This window comes from Tinamus guttatus, unplaced genomic scaffold (assembly GCF_059628265.1).
Source record: "Tinamus guttatus ecotype Peru unplaced genomic scaffold, ASM5962826v1 Tinamus_guttatus_pri_ptg000064l, whole genome shotgun sequence".
In the NCBI taxonomy this organism is placed as follows: Eukaryota; Metazoa; Chordata; class Aves; order Tinamiformes; family Tinamidae; genus Tinamus; species Tinamus guttatus.
The window spans coordinates 429,866-450,731 of record NW_028288598.1 but is presented as its reverse complement, the minus strand read 5'-3'; the positions used below and the strand labels follow the sequence as shown (position 1 = coordinate 450,731).

Here is a 20,866-nt window from a genome sequence, read left to right as displayed (position 1 = left end):
ACATTACACCTGCTTGAGGCAAGTTCAGGCTTTCTTGTGAGCTATGTATTAGTATAGTTTCTTCTGAATAATTTACAGTGTTGCTGTGCAAACTAGGTTAGTCCTGGGAGGCCTAGAAATGTCAGGTTTCAAAATAATCTTTCTATTGGTAAAAGTATTCAGTGCAAAATACTATATTAAAGCAACACTGAAGCCGAGCTTTTGAAAACACAAAAGGCAGGAAATGCAGAGTTAAGGTTCCCATGACAACCTTAACTCTACACCTCTAGGTAGGCAGTATGCTATGTTTTTAATTACTTCATTTTTACACAACTCTATAGATGCCCTCCTTTTATTATAAGGATTCCAATGATACTGAATGTTAATTAGAGTACCTATTAATTACATTGATTATTCTGTAAAACTTAGAAAACAGACCTTAACTGCTCCTGACTGATGAAAATATCTTGCCCAGTGATACTGAGGTAACTATATCATATGTATCCAGAAAAGCTAACTTATCTGCCTAGGCATTTGTGAGTGTTTTTTTCTAAGTTAGAGTAGCACAGTATGACTTAACTTCACAAGTAGAGAGGTATCTTCAAAACCACAGGCAATTTAGGGGAGGTAAACTGAAAATGGTACTTTCTAGAAAGTTTATGGAGGATAATGGTCCACTTTTCCAGCAAAGCATGAAATTATTAGTACCTTACAAATGTGCATTGTTTCCTAACTCCAGCTTGTACTTACAAGGACATAACTCTGCTCATTTTCCTCCTTTTTCATTCAAAATAAAATGGCAAGCAGCATGGAATCCTTGCCAAGTTAAGCGTTTACCTACTAAACTACAAATGCTTCTGCCTAACCCAGAAGGCATCTTAGATGAAGTTTTGTTTCATTTTAGTTAACATCTGATTTGTTAATTAAACATATCACCAGGTAATTAATCAGTTAATTAAACATAACACCTGATATCCATATGTAATTGATGTACAGGTGTTGGAAGACAGACTCCTCAAGTCCAGACACATGGCAGCAACTCATTTAACCTATTTAGTATGGTACTTCGAAAAGTATAGCAGAATGCATAGTACATTACTCAGAAGAAGGATGTCTTATGTCCGTGACAGCAGCAAGGGCAAAGAGTTTGTATGGTGTTTGGGAGAATCTGCTTCAGGAGAGGATATTATTGCAGTTAAACTTCCCAGTATGTTTGGAAAGATTAAAGTTTGAAAGATGATCATCAAAATAATATAGCAAAAAGATGCCTGTGAAAAGATTGTTAAACATGCTTCATTGTTTCTCAGACTGCTGGTAAGACTTTTGGCAGCACTGTTTGGGTAATAATAAATGTATTTCCAGAATTAATGCAGGCGGGCATTATGGCCAGGTTAAGTAAGTTTTCATCTTCCACAGGAATAATGTTTCTTTACAGTATCCAACCAGTCATCTTTGTGGTAATTTGAGCACTGCAGCTATACTCCGTAAGGAGACGAAATGCATTCCAATGTGCTTGCAGGCCTTACTTCCAAAAGAGGTCCTGCTGGAGGGCACCGTTGCTTGCTTGCTGTCTGTACACCTAGATTTTCTTCTAAAGGAAACCAGAGCAGGAGAGGGAAAAGGAGGAGATGTTGCTTCCCAACAGGTAGCTGGCAGTGGCCAGGGGATATGTCTATCCTCAAGTGATATCTAGGAAGTACTCTCAGATCGTCTGCTTTAGATATGTCCCATGGCAACTCAAAATTCTGCATCGGAGCCTCTGGAGGAAAACAATTGCAGAAAGATTACTGTCCCCATACTGCATCTGCAGTGAGCATGTTTCTCTAAAGGATGTTTCAGAGCAGAAGCCTAACCTAGCTCCATGTTGTGAACTTCCTCCATGGCAGAGTTTCTTTTTATCCAGCAACAAGAGAGAGATTCTATGGAAACAAGCTTCACAAGAACAAAATTGATGTACACTTACAAAAGCATGCACAAAGCTAGCATCAATGCATCAATCTATATAAAATACATGTTTACAGTGACAGAGTTTATAAAGTGTCCAAGTTTTTCTATTGCGTGTCATGGACTCCTACACTAATCCTTGCATATTTTACTCTTCTATTTAATGATCCCAGAGTCAATATCTGAAGCTAATAAATAGACCAGGATCTTCAAAATATTCCTTTTATACAATTCATTTTATATATACCTAAGTTGTGTCACTTCTAATGGTCTATTCTAGGTCACTAAACAAGATGCACAGTGAATACCTGTTCTTTAACAGAAAGTGTTTCACGCAGCTAATGCATCACCCCACTATTAGTGATGTGCAAACTTCTCTTTCCAAGTGTATATCCACAATTTTTCACAATCAGCACAAAGAACAAAATAAAATATAGCATATGCTCCATCTGTCTTTTGACACTGATATGCTTCCTCTATAATAAACTCATTTCTTTCTGGCGAAATTAAATGGATCTAAACTTGGATGTGATCCAGATGGTTTATTGTATTAATAAAATCTTTGAAAAGCCTACAAAGAAATAATATCAGCAATGTACACATCAGCCAGAAAACACATTTAAAGAGAAGTAGTTTAGTGGATTTGGCAGGCCATTGCATTGGGCCTCCAAAACAAAAAGTTTTATTTTTAGATCTGCCTTTTGGTTTCTGATGACCTTTTGCAAGGTTATCCATTCTGTGATTTTTTTTTTATCTGCCTATTTTTATGGAATAGTGATACTTAGATCAGAGTTAAGAAATTTGAAATATTTAGATTAAAAGCTGCATCTGGGAGTCATTATTAGAAAATGTAATTAAATTATGGCATGATTTCTGTTCAGAAGCAATTGCTATTTCTGCTTTCTTCTAATTTTCCAAGGGACTTTAGCAAGGGTCACTGAAAACATTAAATTTTAATTCTTTTATTTCTATTTTTATTTAATTCAATGTATGTAGGAACAGAAGTGCTGACTAACCTCCTGAAATAGAGAATTTCTTTGTTAGTTACCTCTCCTCCTTTGCCTAATTGGTATTAGGAAAAAATATGTAACTTTTATCCCCAAAAGAAACACTATTTTTCTTCTTTGTCTCCATAATGACTGACTTATAAGAATGCTATTGCAATTAAGTCAGTAGCAAAATTTGGGTTTAGCAGACTAATATTCTCCTGTATTGTTTTGGCGTGAGAGAAAGATAAAAAGTTGTCAAAGCCTTTGAGTTCTCAGAAAATTGTAGAATATGTTTAAATATAAAATGAATTGAATCAGCTTCTATTGTTTTATACAGTTACATCAATTTGTGTTTGAAAGACTGTTTCCAAGCTTGATGATCAATGGCTTAATTGTCTTAAAATTTTGTTTGAAGATTCTGTAACCTCGGCAAGTTCTTTTCCTCTTGTGGGACACTGTCCTCTACACCATTACTTCGAACTGCAAAGAATAGCTACTGTGGAAAAAAAGAGTGAATACCATCCAGTACCCTGATACTCGAAGGGAAAGCAATCAGAATCAGCTACCAGCACAGTGTTGTCTTGACCCTCACTGCATACCAGTACTCTACTGAGTTCTGAAGGATGCATCAGAGGGTCTCTCTGTGTTCTTCTCCACTCCTTCAAATCAGTCAATTCTAGGATGCTTACGAGTTTGTTTGTTTATAGAGCAGGTCATCCATGAAATACCCTTTTTTTTTTCCCCTCGTTCAATAAACATCCAAGAAGACAAGAAGCCAATTTATTCGACTCTATTCTGTTTTTCTCTCTCTCTCTTTTAGCAGTGGACAGCAGACACTGACAAACCGATGAAGTACAGACTGAATGAGTGGACAGTGAAGTGTCTTGAAAACTGGCTGAACTGCTGAGATCAAAGAGTTTTGATCAGGGTATGAAGTCCAGCTGGACATCAGTCACCAGTGGTGTGCCCCAGGGATTGAGGCTGGGTCCAATACTGTTCAGCATCTTCATTAATGACTTAGACCAAGGGATACAGGGCACTGCAGCGAATTTGCAGATGATACAGAACTGTGAGGAAAGGTTAACAGATCAATGTGCTGCCTTTCAGAAGGACCTTGCTTGGATGGAGAAATTGGGTAGAAGAGCTGTTAATGCTCTTTCTGCTGCACAGATTTTAACCTGGCCTGCAGTTTTTTGGTTACCTCAGAAGGTAATGACTTACTTGCTAATGTGTCCCAGAATAAATATATTAAACAAATAATTATGCATCATGTTTAAAAGACCGTATGAACTATGGCCACACATACTTCTCTGGTATGAGATAAAACGCAGGTTTGGGGAATCTGCCTTTTATGTAGTGGTAGCACAAAGTCCTAGTGCCTCTCACCAGCTCATCTGGTGCTTTGACTCCCACCATGATAGAAAAGCTGCAACACTGCACAACAATGCGGCAACATGGGCAAGAAAGCAGTTTCTTACATTTCTCTGACAGCAGTTGTGTCATTCTGCATGTGATATGCCTGATTCAAGAACTGCATATGGTAGGTCAGGAAAATGTTTACATTTGAAATTTGGTTATGAAAGTGTTACGGATTTAGCATAGTTCTCATCCACTTGCCCAGACAAAACTAAGTAGTAAATTGTGTAAGGGATGCATCATCTCTGTATCGCTGGTGGCATGATTCACAACACAAGGATACCTAGGTCTAAACAGGCAAAGTGCCTTTCAAGCTACTGTCAGAATAAATAGATAACTCATTTTCATACAATTCTGTTGTTTAAAGGCATTTCTGTGCCACTTAAAATTATAGTTTCTTTTTTTTTTCTCACTGAGCAAAAGCTACGTGTGTTTCCTTCTTATCTCCTTGCCAATCACCTATGAATCATAAAATCATAGAATCATAGAATGCTTAAGGTTGGAAGGGACCTCTAGAGGTCATCTAGTCCAACCCCCCTGCACACGCAGGGTCACCTAGAGCACGTGGCACAGGACTGTGTCCAAGTGGGTTTTGAAGATCTCCAGAGAAGGAGATTCCACAACCTCTCTGGGCAGCCTGTTCCAGTGCTCTGTCACCCTCACTGTTAAAAAAATTTTTCCTTAAGTTCCTGTGGAACTTTTGGTGTTTCAGTTTGTGGCCATTACCTCTAGTTCTGTCGGTGGCCATCACTGAAAAGAGACCAGCACCATCCTCTTCACTCCCTCCCATGAGGTACTTATAGACACTGATCAGGTCCCCTCTCAGCCTTCTCTTCTCCAGGCTGAACAGGCCCAGCTCCCTCAGCCTCTCCTCATAGGGCAGATGTTCCAGGCCCCTGATCATCCTTGTGACCCTGCGCTGGACTCTCTCCAGCAGCTCCACATCCCTCTTGTATTGTGGGGCCCAGAACTGGACACAATACTCCAGATGTGGCCTCACCAGGGCTGAGTAGAGGGGCAGGATCACCTCCCTCGACCTGCTGGAGACGCTCTTCTTAATGCAGCCCAGGATCCCATTGGCCTTCTTGGCCACGAGGGCACACTGCTGCCTCATGGTCAACTTATCATCCACCAGGACACCCAGGTCTTTCTCCGCAGAGCTGCTCTTCAGAAGGTCAGTCCCCAGCCTGGACTGGTGTCTGGGGTTAATGAAGATTTCAAACCTTCCATGATATAGGAATGGACAATGAAAGAGGACTGCAGAGTGTAGTATACTCCTACTCCTGACACAACAAGGTTCAAGGGGCTAGTAATTTGCTGCAGGCTATTGAGTTAGCCAGAACATTTTGGATAGCATTTATTAAACAATAAATCCTATTCTCCCTATATCAGATTTGCCACCAAAGGGCCAAAGCAAACTCCAGTATTGTTCCATACTAATGCTGTAACCTATCTATGAAAGCTGCTTTGATGAGAGATTGTGCTTGTAACTAGAAGTGGGAAGTGAGGGAAACTAGTGTATTTTGCTCGTACTATGGGAACTCAAAACTGCAGGGAAAGGTTTTGAACAGGATAAGGTAATAAAAAATATGCTTCTAAAAACAGATAAAAGGTAAAGTTAGGTAAACAGTAGCAGTTAGGTAAACAGTAGGGTAAACAGTTTTGTTAGGTAAACAGGTAAACACTAATTTTACATATAATTTCTGTAAGTCATCCATTTTTTGAGAGGTGACGAGATGTTGGAAACAATATCCTAATATCTTCTTGTTAGATAGTATGTAATACTAGTAAAGGATGAAGCGAGGCTTTTTTTTTTTTCTGTACACATTTATATATTATGTCAAATCTTTGGATAAATCTTAACTTTTTACAGGATAAGCAACTGTCAATGATATGGAAAAAATGAGTATTTTATTTGCTTGTTCTTAGAACTGAAATAATGAAATAAGTGACTGCTCATCCTCAAAAATAACACAGACCTGGATACCACAAAGAGGTAAGTAGATATTTTATTATCATAAATACTAAACAATTCATGTCCGTAAGTGTTCATAATTTGAGGGCATACTTAGATATCCAAGAACATCTGTGGGTGTGTTTACCACTAAATCTTATCACTACTTAAGGTTAAGGGGGTTTTTTTGCCTTTTTATTTTTAAGAATTATTATCCTTTTTTATGAAAATCAGCAAAAAGAATCCCTAAGCCCCAGCACTTATTTTCAAAAGTCACATGTTGAGACAGATTTATTTCCAGAGAAAGTATATGAGAAAAGAAGGAGTTATTTAGTAAAACCTAGAAGACAGACAGACATATATAAGACATTGGGTGTATCTAAGAGCACAAGACAAAGAGAGTCTAAACATTTGTAAGCATCACTTAACTGGCCCCCATGCTTTGCCTGCTACACTTTCTCAGTTTTATTGTGGCCATTGCGTCTATAAAAAAGACTTTGTAAAGTTATGTCATAACCCTATGCCATTAGAGATATAGCAATAAATCCCTAAGTCTCTCTAATTTGTTATATATTCTAAGTTAAGCTGAAAAAATCAAAGCAAAAATTGTTTCAGAGTAGATATCAGAGATCAACATAGAAGTTATTGTAAGCCCATAACTGGTGTACAATAAAGTACATTAAACCTCAGGAAATTCAGGAATACCATATGCAAAGTCAAGAGCAAATAGAAACAGCTTAAACCTGTTTTATAATGACTCATTGAGAGGACAGTCTGGGTGGAAGGGTGGGAAATCTGTGTTTTTAGAAAAACAGTTTCTTCAACTGTGGAACCACCAAACTGACATGTTTTAACCTTGAAGCTGCTGCATAGTGTAACTGAAGGGTACAGATATATGTTTTAGATTTCCTTTTGAGACAAGCACAAGGATATATATAATGCAGTTAATTAAATAACTAAACCATGCTGGTTCTGAAAATCAGATTTCACTTCCATCTCCATTTCTCTTTCTTTTTTTAAATTTCCTGAAGTGAGAGCTGTGCTCCTTATGGCAATTCCTATCAGAGGAGGACACCTACTCGAAGACTTCCCAAGGTGCTTATAGTTCCTACAAAGTAAGTTAGTCTGTTATAAAAATTTGAAGTACTACCACTGATAGAAAACTGTTTTTGAGGTGTGTGTGCATGTGTGCATCTTCCTTACAGCGTATGTGAGGATATTTTGGCCTGTTTTGACTTTCAGCCTCAGACTACATGTACAGATGACTTTATGTAGTTGATGTATAATGGAGTGTCTACAATTATATGGCTAAATTTAGTATGAGATAGCACCTAAGGAAACCTAAGGGACCTAAGGGAAAAAAAATTTAGTTGGTGTGACTCAACCCTGTCTGCGCTGGTTTAGAGCATACATCTCAATGGTACCCAACGGTATGTGGACAAATAGTAGCTTATGAGCTCAAGTGTCTGGCTGCATACAAGCCCAGAAAAAAGCATGTAACAATATTATGTAGGGTCTAGCAGCTCCCCTGCCCTTGCAGGCCACAGCCAGAGGAGAGCGACTCAGAATGGGACTGCATTGAAGGCTGTAGCTAGCCCATGGGCCAGTAGTCTGACAAACCAGAAAGGACAGAGCAGTGAAAAGAAGTGAATGAGATATTTGAACTAGTCAGGAGGAGAAGAGGAGAAACAGATATTAACTTGGTCTGTGTGAAAGCAGTATGAGGGCAGCAGTGTCCTGCTTGGTGGAACAGCAAGACAGTGGGCATTGACATAGGGGTGGTATGGAGCTTGTTAAGGGCATTTAGACAAGCACAAACAAGAGTGTAATTGAACTAAAAGAAAACTGCAATGCAACATGGAGAAATTAGGTTCCCCCAAACAGCATTAAACTGCTAAAACTATAGTTATGCTCTCTATCCCTTTTAGAACTGCTTGTTTTTCCTGCTTTTCTCACTTAAAACCTGCTTCTGTGGCTCTTCCTATCATCTTATAGTACAAGTGTTTTGTTCCAGACAAGTAAAGAGAAATTTTCCACAAGGAAATGCATGTTTTCCAAGTAATGCAATACACAAGGCTTGGCTTCCTAGAGCCTGCAGATCTATCTTACTAGCAAATCCATCCCTTACTAGCAAGTCCGTCCTACGCATTGAATAAGGTAGGAATTCTGTGGGAAAAAAAAAAGTATTAGACATGTAATCACCTTACCATAATATATATGCATAAAGTGATGATAAACTTTGCCTGTGCATCCACAATCCCAGCATTTCTAACTCCTGAGAGCTTCCTGTGCCTATAATAACACTCTATCTAAATGTCTCAAAATGTCTTCAGAAATGTGAATCACAAAAGATAAGTCCCACTTTGTGGCATCATACGGTTCCAGTTTTCTCAAGGAAAACTCAGCCAAAATTTTATAACATGCACAAACTTACGAACATGCTAGAGCTTCATTCTATGCAATCAGTGAAATTCAGTGCATGAAAACTCTGTAGAAAGAGTTGGAAGTTCACAATGTTCTTTATGGAAAAAAATACAGAAAGGCAGGATAATTTTATCCAGTTATGATATTCTTTCAAAGTTTCAAGAAAAAATACAGCCATCTCTAAGGAGGAAAACAAAGGCAGAAAATTAAGCAGTTTCTTCAAATATTCACAGAGAGGCTCTATTGCTAGAATTTCTACAGGATTTTTTTTTCAAAAAGAAGTAGGAAAGAACTGCTAAAAACAAAAGTTAATTATTCCAAGGCAATCTCATATTCACTAGTAAATGAATGCTTCACATACTAAAGGGTTTCAGACCCTGAGAAATAATCTTAAAATATTAAAATTATTACTTCAAAAATAGGAATAGTACAAAGAATGGATACAGAAATCATGGACATTATTTGACATTTATTAGGAGTCTTATAGGAAATCAAACTTGGTCTGGTTTTATGGAACCAATCAAAATGAAAAATGCCATATGATTGCTATGACTTAGTCTTTCTGAAAATATAGGCATTATAGACATAGACACATTGACATTTTAGACATGATTTGTAATGTAAATATGACTGAAGATTTTTTATAAGAATATATTTTCTCAGGTGTGACCTACAAAGTACATGCAGTGATGTACCTTACCTGTAGTATATGTACCTACAAATGATGGCTCTGTTTTCAAGCACAATTTTACCAAGAAAGAAATGTTCTTGGGGAGTTTCAGGTCCACAGTACCATTATTGCTACATTTCAAAACTTGTAAGTAAAACTACTTTTTTCAATATTTTGAGCATCTTCAGCTGAAATTGGGCAAAATACCTGCAAGGATTTCGGGAACAAGTGCTGAGTAATGAATCTAGATAAACTTGGAGTAATTAGACAGAAATGACAAATTGACATAATCAGTCTGCTGGCATAGCCTGATTCTGCCTCTTCAGTGGTCAGAAAAAAACATGGGAGGGAACTGCAGCCACTAATAAACCTGACTAAAAAATGAAAGCATTATTCAGGGCTCAGTCTCTTTAAAAGATTCCTGTAGGGGTGTACTGCCACAGAGCTGTGTAGGAGATGTGTAATCTATTTCTGGTGGGAAGACAATGAGATGTTGGAAGTGGGTGCCGGAAAACTAGCATTCTCTGGCAACAGAACAGAGTTAGAAATATTGAACCATAAGGCATCTCAGGGAATTATGTCATACAGTTGATTTCAAAAACAAATCTAGTCCTATTTTAAGAGTACCACATTTACTTGAATATAAGGCAGCATGTATATTTCTTCTTCTATTTTGGGAGAAAGAATGGTGAATTTAAATGCCTCCAGAATTTCTCCAGGCCTTTAAATCACTGTTCTATCTCATATGACAATGAAGGTTTTTTTAGACTAATGCAGACAGAAATCTTGGGCTAAAGGAAGATGAGACCATTTACTCTCTTCCCATCTTCTCTCTATTTCATTTAAACACAGATCCTACAAGGCAAAATGAGGGAGAAGTGATCCCACTCACTGAAAAAAGCATGTGTGTGGGGAGAGAGATTTGTGATTAGACAGGAGAAAAGAGGGCAGGGAAAAGGCATAAAGGAGTAGTAGGAAGGAATAGACACAAAATAACAGTGATGTACTAAAAGAACTGAGGGAAGAGCTAAGTGCTTGTTCCCTCATCTTCATGGGGAAAAAAATACACTTAGCTTCTTTAAGGATTTGGGAATTGATTCTTATCTGGAATTAAACCAAATGGCCGCCGATCGAAGGCACCAGCAGCAGTATCCACAGCGCAGAGCCTTGGAGGCAGTTAGTAGCTCCATCCCTCCAGCTTGTTCACCTCTCCCACTTGGAGGCAGTGAGGATTGCTGCCAGAGTCCCATGATTACTCTCCAGTCATTGTTTGTTTCGATCACAACACTTATTTTGGAAGGCTGTTTTTGTCCCAGTTTCTGAAAATCAGAAACCTTTGGATTGCTAGGAACAACTGTTTATAGCAAATTTATACTGATTTGTTCTTTTGCCCTTTAATAGCTCCTTTGTTCCCTTGTTTGTATTGTTCCTACCCAAAATATTTAGAAAGCATAATAGTATATTGTTTCAGATTTTAGTTTGATAGATCAAACAAGCTATTTTTTAATTCTCTATTTGCAAATAACAGCTCTCAGGTTCCCTAAATATTCTTATAGCTTCTCCCTGCTTTTGGTGCAACTACAGTTCCCTTTTTGGAATGTGCTGATTAGAATTGAACATTGTATTACAGATCAAATCTTCTTCTCAAGGCTTTAGCCAGTAAAATGGGATATTCCTGTCTCTTGTACTAGCACATATGCCATAGCAATATCATAATGGTGGTTCATAACCACCGCATGATACTACAGATCTGCTTTTGCATAGAGAATGCAGAGGTACAGTGTAAGGTTAATCAAAATGCAGATCTTTGTGGTGCTCCTTGCTTCTGCAGCTCTGTTCCAGTGCTGTTCCAGGCCTCTGCTAATGTCAGGACTCTGCAGGCCTGAGACCCAGAGGCACAAGCCATCTCTTTTGTCCCATCTACAGATATCCCACCAGGAGGTCCAACCCAGCACCCCTTTCAGAGGTATTGACACTGCTGCCACTTTTACAGGTTTTGCCCAGCTGGGGTGACCATCTAGGGCATGGGTTTCAGAACATCATTTGGAAGCTCAGTCATTGGCTATGAAAATATATAGCAAGCATATGTTGCCCTTAAGTTTTACCTTGTCTAAAGCCATCAGTCTCATTTGTTTGGTGGTGACATTTCTTACCAGCTTTGCCAAGTCACAGATGCTTACACGCTCCTAGTTTGCACTAGACTGTGTGCTCTATGGCTCAAGACTGCTTCTATCAGAGTGCTCCAGACAAACTAAAAATTCTGAAACAAAACAAAACAACAACAAACCCAGAAAGAAACAACTTAAAGCTGAACTTATAACTGTCACTATTAAAAGTCACCATGTTTGTATTACCTTGGTTTTCAAGTTGAGGTGATTCTGTGTTGTTTCTCCTGTTAATGATGCTGTATACATTGTCCATTATTTAGTTGCCTAGCTTGCTTTCTTTTTACCTGCATGTATGGTTCAACCCTAGCTCATGGATGTCATTGATGTCACATGTTTGGAGAATGGCAAGATAAATAAATGATTTCAATAAACTTGGCAAGCTTAACTCTATAGCTTTGTTCCTCCACACAGGATCTTAACTGTCCCAGTACTCATATTTCATTACTCATAGAAGAGCATGAAATATGTATGCCATTTCACAAGTCAGTAAAGACATTGTTGGTAGCTCACATAGGGATGTTCTAGAGATTTCTTAGCTTTTCTTTGCCCCTGAATCTATTCACACCTCTGATTCTCATGTGAACATGCAAATCAGGCTTGTGTGTTTGGTTTCTTTTGTATGTTTTATGTTTAGATTCATGGGGTTCTGTTTTTGCATCTATGCAGTGGAACATCTTCATGTGATTCAAATATGTGAACAAGTTGAAAGACAGAAACAGATGGAGCCATCTCTAGGATATCTAAACATAACACTTTGGACATCAGGAAATACTAAAGCATTTTTATTAGCTTTTAAAGACTAAAACTGATGCAATAGCGACTCATGTAGATTTAGAACCTTATCCAGAGCCTTGGCTCTTGAGCTACCATTACTGCATACAAAATGTCATGGGGGACTTTTAGAAGCTAGTGAATCTAACTAGGCTCCTAACTACTTGACAGCAAGGAATATATTTATAAGCTTTGTGTGTTTCACATATGCATAGGCTGAATTTTTATTCATGGTCTCTTTCACTCTTACCACTATCATCATATGGAAGGAAGAATGGGTGTAGATCTTCATGTTTCTCCAAACAGCAAAGGGGAGGCATACAAGCAGTTTTGTATCTAAAAGCCTGTAGATCTTACCTGATTTTGGTGGAAAATGCAGATTGCTTCAGATGTTTCAAAGTTAACCTGTGAAACATAAATGAAAAATGACAGTGGCAGCCTAGAAAAGCAATGCAGCTTAATGATAACTGTGCATGTTCTGAGCAGTGCCCACAACAAACCTCAGACTAATGTCACCGAGTCTAAAGTTAAATTTTTGTAGCTCTGCGCCTACACTTGAAGCTATGAGGTAGCATGTGGAAAATGTGAAACTGAGGAAGCTGTTGTTTTCTCCCTTGTGAGGCAATCTGCCTAACACCTAGCTGCTGTTAATAGGAATGATTCATGCCAGGGTTCTTTGTGCTTATTTTTTTGTTTTGAGATTTTCCTTGCTCTTTGTCATCTTCATCTTCAGTCTTACTGTAGCCAATTCCTTCTATAGGTGAAAATGTGTTAAGGCAAGGAACTGTAAACACACATGCGTATAGAAACTAAAATCACTTTTGAAAATGGCTGCTGTTACTCTAGGGAGAGAAGATTGCTGTGTAAATCCTGTCGGAACGTTTCATCCAGCCTCTGCCTAGAATACACATGGTCTCTTGTAGAAGGAGAGGTTGAACTTGCTGTTAAATCAGCAGCTATGAACAGAGCAGCGTGTGGTTTGCTGTGTTTCAGAGCCATAAACAACCCATCTGCAAAGTTGGCCTTCCACTTGGAGTTTGGTATCTTGCATCTTATCGGCTCGGCCTCTCACATTCTCAGAGACATTTAGCATGCCTGTGATGGCCACAATGTTGCTTAAACAGGAAAATATTGGGAAAATGCTTGGACTGCTCCTAGAAGCAGGAATTAGCTGCGATGCACACTCTGGTTTTGACATTGCAGAGCCATGACAGTGTTCAGCAGTGATTACACCTCGTGCTTATATGCTCGGCAAAACCCGGAGAGCTAATGGAAATGTGTTGAACCCAAGATGAAGCAGCTGCCCCGAGTCCTGGGGGGTGCAACGAGCCCGGACTTCTCTCGTGAGGGAGAAGGAGCAACACGTGTTGTCTGTTCGCTCGGTGCCGTTGGAAGAGGGAGCCACAACAGAGTGCGATGGGGTGAGCCTTTCTGTGCTGTCCCGCTAGCCGAGGCGCGTCGGGACCCGCGTTTTGGTGGTGCCCTTGGAACGGCTGCCGTGGCCGGGGGCGGCGGCGGGGCCGGGCGCGTTGCCCGGAGACGGCGCCGCGGGGGGCGGGGGGGCGGCGGCGGCACCCCGGGAGGCGCACGGAGGCGGTGGCGCGGGGCCGCCCGCCCCCTCCCCGCGGCCATGCCCTATTATAGCAGCGCTTCCGGCGGCGTGGAGCACTCTGACATCATCCCCCGCACCCGGTGACGTCAGCGCCGGGAGCGGCGGTGACGCGATGCGTAGGGGAGCGCGGTGACGTGCGCTATTTAAAGCGCCCCGGGCGGAGGATGGAGGCAGAGCGGGCAGGTGCCGCCGCGAGCAGCAGCGCGAGCAGCAGCGCCGTCCGCGGGCGGCTTTAGGCGCGGCGAGGCCTCCCTGCGAGAAGCGGCGCAGCGCGGGCTGCGCCTGCCCGCCGCGAGGGGCCGGGCGGAGGCGCGAGCAGAGGCGGGGGGAGCGAGCGGGCGCTGCAAGCGGCTCGGGGACGCCGGGGCGCCGCCTCCCGCCCTCCCTCCTTCCCTCCTCCCGTCCCAGCGCGGGGCTGAGCGCGCGGCCCCGCCGCAGAGCCGCGAGCGCGGGTTTCGGCGGCCCTTCCCGCCGGTACCACCGGCCCGGCGCGCCCCAGGGCAATGCCCGCCCGTTCGCCGCAGGGGAAGGCGTGACGGCAGGAGCGAACCCGCCGCCGTGGGAAGGAGGAGCAGCGCCGCGCATCTCCGCAGCCGCGGGTGGGCGGGCGGGCGCAGCGGGGGAGCGCGGCCCCCGGTGTCCGCGGTGTCGCGCGGCCGCCGCCAGCCGCCGCACGCCGCGATCCTGATGCGAGCGCCGGTGCCGCGGCTCGCTCTGCCTCCCGGGGAGAATGCAGCGGTGGCCGCGGCGCTGCCGGCGCGGGTGCTAGCGGCAGCGGCGGCGCGGAGCTCTGCGCGCACCGCCAGCCCCAGCCCGCTCCGCCCCTGAAGCGCACGGAGCCCTGGGCGGCCGCTCCGCTCTCAGCGAGCCCCGCGCCGACCAGCCAAGAGCCGCCTCGACCCTCCGCAGCAGCGGAGCCGCCAGCTCTCGGAGCCGCCGCCCGCCGGCGGCCGGAGCCGCTGCCTGCGGGCGCCTAGCGGGGCCGGCGGCCATGGGAGCCCGGCCCGCGGGGGGCGCTGCCTAGGGCGCGGGCGGTCCCGCTCATCCCGGCGGCTCCCCGGGCCTGCCCGGCGCGGCGAGCCCAGCGCTGCGTCCCGCCGCCACGGGGCCGCGGAGCTGCCGACCAGGCGAGGCGCGGCGAGGAGCGCCCCGGCGACGCGGCCCGCGCGGCACCGCCGGTGCCCGGCGCCGCCGGCCGCCATGGGGTAAGGAGCTCGCGGCCGCCGGGCTCGACGGGGCGCGCGGGGGCTGTGGAGCGGCTGCCGCTCGAGCAGGTGCCGCCGGGGCGCGCGCGGCCGGGCGGGAGGCTGCGTGCGGGGGCATCGCGCTCCGCCGCGGCCACGGCGAGGGCCGCCGCGCCCTCCGCGTAAGTCCCCGCGCGGGCGGGAATTGCCCAGCGCTCCCAGGGGTGCTGGGGCCTGGAAACACCCGCCTCGAGCTCGTGGTGGCGTGGGGAAACTTCGGGGCAGCGGGACTCGCTTTGGCTCTCACGCGGTCTTCAGCGAATGTACGATAAATGTGTGAATTTGTCGGTGTAGTGGAGAAGGCGTCTGTTACAGATATCTGCATTGTAACAGGGCCCCTAGGTACTGTGAGACTTCCATTTCAGGCTTAAAAAATAGCCTTTAAAAAAAAAAAGGGAAATGGATGGCACCTAATTGAGTAAATATCAGACCAACACCTAGATGCTCGTGAAAACTTTCCAAAGTTGTATTTTCAGTGATTTTTATAGTGAGTTGATGAACAAACCTTACTACTGTGCTTGCCTGCTAACCCCTGAATGGGATGGGAACTCATCCATACTCAAAAACAGCAGAAACCCAGTCATGATTTGGCTGATTGCAAGGTGGAGGCAGATCCTCCATGTATTAACAAATTCTAAGACTGGTATATTATTTATATAGACACAAGCTTCAAAGATTAAAAATTATAATTTATGTCTTTTGTATTTTTGGTCATTCAGAAATCTGTAAAATTGGTGTGGTTATCTGGAAAGGAGTTTTTTTTTTTTCTTCCCTTTTCAGGAGTTATTTAAAAAACTTGGATTTCTCAGAGTTCTAACTTTCTTGATTGTGAGGCAGCAAGTCACCAAGTCTGTCCAAGTCACCAGGGCACACAATACAAGATGTAGGAAGGAAGGATTTCCTAGGCTAGCTTTTATTCTGTGATTGTCTCTTCTTCCATTACAAAAATAATAATGATTAAGAACAGAATAAGCCCAAACTGTTGTTAGCCGGTGTCTACATAGAGACAAGTAAGTGATAATATAGCACTTCAAAAGCCCAAATTACCGTATACTATTTATGGGAAGTTCTCTTAAAACTGCTAAGCAGACACAATTATATAGCTTATTTAATTCAAATATTGAAAAACTTCTTGTTTATTTCAAATTGGTGTTGTGTTTACAGGCAAGTTGATTAAGTACATTTTATTGCTAATACTGAAGAATCATTGAAGAGTAAGAAGCTTTTTATTTCCGGAATTTAATTCAGCACTTCTAGAAGCAAAATATGACTTACACCCTTTCCCAAGTTCCAGTGTTCTGATGTTATCATACAACAGCTTTTTAACAAGCAGTGCAAATGAGTATGAGTGTGCAGGAGTAGAAATGTTCCTAAATACCAAATGTATATTAAGAAAAAATCGTTGGAGGAATAGTATTAAATTATTGTAAGGTGCTCTTCGAGCAGTATTTTACCTAATGTGGTCAGGAAGGCAAAAATTGCTGGCAAATATCATGAAGAATTTTTAGGCAGTAAGCATTGGATATTGTAATATAGAATTTCTTCACAGACCATCTTTTATGGAGAATGATAAAATCTGTACTATAGTATGTGTTACCAGTAACCCATCTGTTATTTAACTGTAAGCGAGTGTCTCTAAGCAGGGTAGAGACCAGCCGTGTGGCTCTCTCAGTTAAAGAGTCACTTGCTAAAGCTCAGAGATATTATTTCAAATGCTATTCTGTATTAGCGTCTAAATACAGTTGCCTGTGGATTTCAGGGTGGCTTGAGAGCAAGATGTACTAGACTCTTAACTTTGTAGTTTGAAAAAAACCCAACTTGTTATATTCAAAGTTTTTTAAACCGAACCCTGTATATAAGTTGCACTGTGAAGTGTTTGATAATCCCAGTGCTTGGCCACAAAAGGGTGAGTGAATACCTATTGAATACTCGCTATTCAATAGGTACTACTATCCCTCATAAGCATATATATTGAGCTTGTAGTAGCTGCCTGTGTGAAGGGTTTGCCTATTGCAATAATCAGAACACAAAACTCTTGTGATGAGGGCAAGGAAGTGGCTACAAAATGGCAGCACATGTTAGCCTGGTATGTTGTGTTCTGCCAGGGTAGTTCAGTCTGGCCAGCTCACCGAATACCACGAGGCGAGCAAGCTGACCGTGTGCTATGTATGTGGTGAACACCAAACTGTGGGTGGCTGGTCTCTTAAACTGTGCTGCTATTAAAGTTTTATTTTGAGAAACCTGAAACTTCACCATGATGTATAGGGTCTAGCAGTTTAGGAGCAATTCTTGTCCGTGCTGTATGCCTTGTATCCCCTTGGGTTTCTCTGATTCCACCGGAAAAAGTGAGTGAGTCAAACCTCAGGGACTGTGCAGACCATACACTCCAGCATAGCATGTCCAATTTCACCACCTCAACCTGAGACTTCCCCTTTTTTACCCAGTTCCTTATCCCTACTGCATGAAGAAATTCTTACCATTAATCACTGTCATGTGATAAGCTCATTTATTTGTGCAGACTTTCTGTTGGGTTGAGGACAGTGAATACAGTGTTCTTCAGCAAGGAAAAATAAAAGATTTTATGTAAATTGGAAGACCTCAGTATCTTCTGTCCTAATTCACAATGTGTGTCCTTTGTATTGCCAACATTGAACAATGCAAAATTTACCAGTTAGATTTTGAGCAGTTAGACTTTTCAGAGCAGAAGTTCAATTATATTATAAAATCTGAAAGAAAGAAATATTAAGTGAAAATACTTAGAATGTGTATTAGTAGTCCAGATTATGCCCTTGATGTACACAGACCAAAGGGGAAAAAAAAAAAGTTGAAAACTGCAATCCACTACCTTCTTTTACTCATCCTCGAAATATTTCCAGTTCAGTCAGGGGCAGAGGAATCCAGGATTAGTATTTGTGGATTACAGTGTAGTCATTGCTCAGAGTGGGATAAATAAGCTGCATGCTAAGGGCAGAATAGAAGCTGCACACCTATGAATGCTGGTAAGGTTGAAAATCTGGTGTTCTTTTAAATTTAAATCTCATGGATTAAGTCCTTGTTTATTAATGAGGAGTTTCTCCATAACTGTGTTCCTTAGTGGCCCCTTATGCAGTGGACAAATGTCCAAACTTACCTTGCCAGCTTTTCCCTTTGCTTATGCTGAATGATGGAGGCATTTCCAAGTAAAAGCTTCTGTAGAATGTACTTGTCTCTGTCACATCATGTTAATCAAGGTGTCTTTTATAAGACTTTAGCTACTCCTTACTTTTGTTGGACTATTTTTAGTATGTTATCTTAATAAAAATGGTTATGATATCTGTCAGTTTGAGCTGGCAGAATTAGCGTACTAGGATTCTTAAGTTGGCTAGAGAATATCGTGGAGGATGGGTATTTTAGGATGTACTTTTTAGGCTTGTGGCTGGCTACAAGCTAGGAATAAGAGGGGTGGTAAATGAGGGGAAAATGGCTGTTATGAGTTGGTCTGCTACTCTTACAGTTGCTGAAGCATGGGAGTGTTAGTCCTATGTGTTTATTTAAAAGGCATATATGATGTAGGATGCTATTCTAAAGAATAGATAGTAGAGATGTAGGAGAACTGGGAAAGCTTACTGATTCTGAACTTCAGAATGTACAAAAGTACAAAACTTATAAAACCCTTTTGAAGCTTTAAAATGAAGTGTGAAAAGCTACTCTGCACATGTGGCACAGATTAATTTTGCTGTGGAAACTGCTATGTAGAAGTACTTTGAAGAGTTCATCTCTCGCTTGGCTACCTGTTGATTTCTTTTTTAGATCTTCCTAAACAACATTTAGTCATTAAAATTTTCAATTCTCTTTCTCTACCTGGGTAGTAGGGTAGAAGGGTTTGCCTATTGCAGTAAAGATGTTGCCTAATGTTATATAGCTAGGAGCCAGAAGCGTAGCTAACAGCTGAATTTAACCTCTCTCAAGTTCTTCTATCTTGCATTTTTCTTCCCATATAGATTAATCATCTAGCTCTAGGCCTCCCAAACCTTCCTCTTAAAACAGTCCCTTATATCAGTTGTGCTTTTCTGACACACAAATTTTGCAGATAATGCAGTAGAAGGCTTCTTGGCAGAAGTTTAGTGTTACTGGAATTCACGGTCATTTTACCAACTCAAGGATAAAGTGAGGCACTTATTGGGGTGGAAAGCTATGGCCACGGAGTTGTTTACTCTGTCCTCCGTGGCAGTGTGTAGAGTGTAACAAAAACAGATCAACATTACTTTCTATACATAGCACCTGCAAAACTTCATTAGCGAAAAAATTGCTAAATGAGTAAGGTGTAAATACCTGGATGGATGGCTTCTTTGTCAGCTTGAAATGCTTAACAGAAAATGGGCAGGCAGTAACATGTGGAGACCTCTACCATGCTTAAATTATTTTCTGTCACAGTGACTTAATGACCGTGAAATAAGCATCAGAAAAATGAAACAGCTCTTCTGGCCTGGCAGTGCATAAACTGATTCTTGACTGACATGTGGTTGGCCTCCATGCAGATTTAATAATGGTATTAAAAATGCCTTAGGATTGCAATTGATCTGTTTCCATATTGCCAGGTATTATAAAGATTGTATAAACCATCTCTTTTGGTGAAGTCCTAGCTCTTCACAAAATCAGAATCCTTCTCATTCCGCTTGAGATTTTTCAAGACAAACATCAGGTTTGTGCATGTGTTCTTGTTGCTCCCATATAATGTTTGCCCTGTCCCAAGCACATTTTCTTGCAGGACTCGTAGCTAGATGTCATGCCAATACTTGAAGAAATATATAGTCTTAAAGCTAGTGAGACTGTAATAATTTGTAACAAAATAATGGTTCTAATCAGGGAAAGGCTTAACTGTGGCAATGAATAAGTGTAAGTAGAAGAAAGTGGGAACTAAACTGCTAGCAAGATACCACTTCATGGAAGGTTCACTGGAAAATATTTATTGTTATCTTTTGAGGCTGTAATTTGATTGAAGACTCTTAGCTGCTCAGTGTTTAAATCAGAGCTGTTAAAATCTGTGCATCCATGTACTGCAAAGAGGACAGCATTATCTAGCAATGTAATATTAATTTACTGATAGTTTCTCATTAATATAGGTCTTTGGGACATGTTTTCAGCTAAGCCTGTGGTTTTGTCATGTATTCCAGATGACTGACTGACTAAACAATGAATGACTGATTAAACAATATGAGCGCTTCTTACAGCCGAAAAACGTGGCTTGTTCAGTTATGTCTGGCTACAGTTTCCACCTCACTTAACTTCAAAAATCAAAGGTAACTTAGGCCTACAGTAAGGGTCAAGGGGTAATGGCTCTTCTCTTTTAGAAATTAAACCTGGAGGCATCTCTAAGGGTGACGAATGTCATGTAGAGACACCCAAAGAGACTGTTATCAGACCTGGAACTGTTATTCATGGCAGGCATGATTTGGATGTCATCTAAATATGGAATGTCACTGTGTTTTGGTTTTAACAACGTGCTTTTCATACCTGAGAAAACCATCGCTCTGTCAAGAGAAAATGGGTTTTGGATACTTAGAAGCTCTGAAATCTCTGGCTTCCACGTGTGTGGTTATAGTCAAAGTAGTAGGAAACTGCTAATGGACAAACTGTTCTGTATTATTTAAAAAAATAGACAGCTCGGTCCATTCCCTCTCGTTTTCTTAAGACACTGTACTTAAAGGCCCCACTT

At 41.8% G+C, this 20,866-nt stretch overlaps 1 protein-coding gene across 2 annotated transcripts in view; it reads left to right on the top strand.

The window, feature by feature from the left end:
- The first annotated feature begins 7,313 nt into the window (after positions 1-7,313).
- HOMER1 (homer scaffold protein 1) overlaps positions 7,314-20,866 on the top strand; it is an 86,964-nt gene continuing 73,411 nt past the window's right edge. The window contains exon 1 of one of the 2 annotated variants that reach the window (XM_088519621.1): positions 7,314-7,397. Coding sequence is in view for 1 of the 2 variants with exons in the window: in XM_088519620.1 (XP_088375746.1) it covers positions 15,128-15,132 (5 nt within the window). In the remaining variant the exon portion in view is untranslated. Of the gene's footprint in view, positions 7,398-15,067; positions 15,133-20,866 lie in introns of those variants that run through there. The other variant, XM_088519620.1, reaches the window with a different exon arrangement.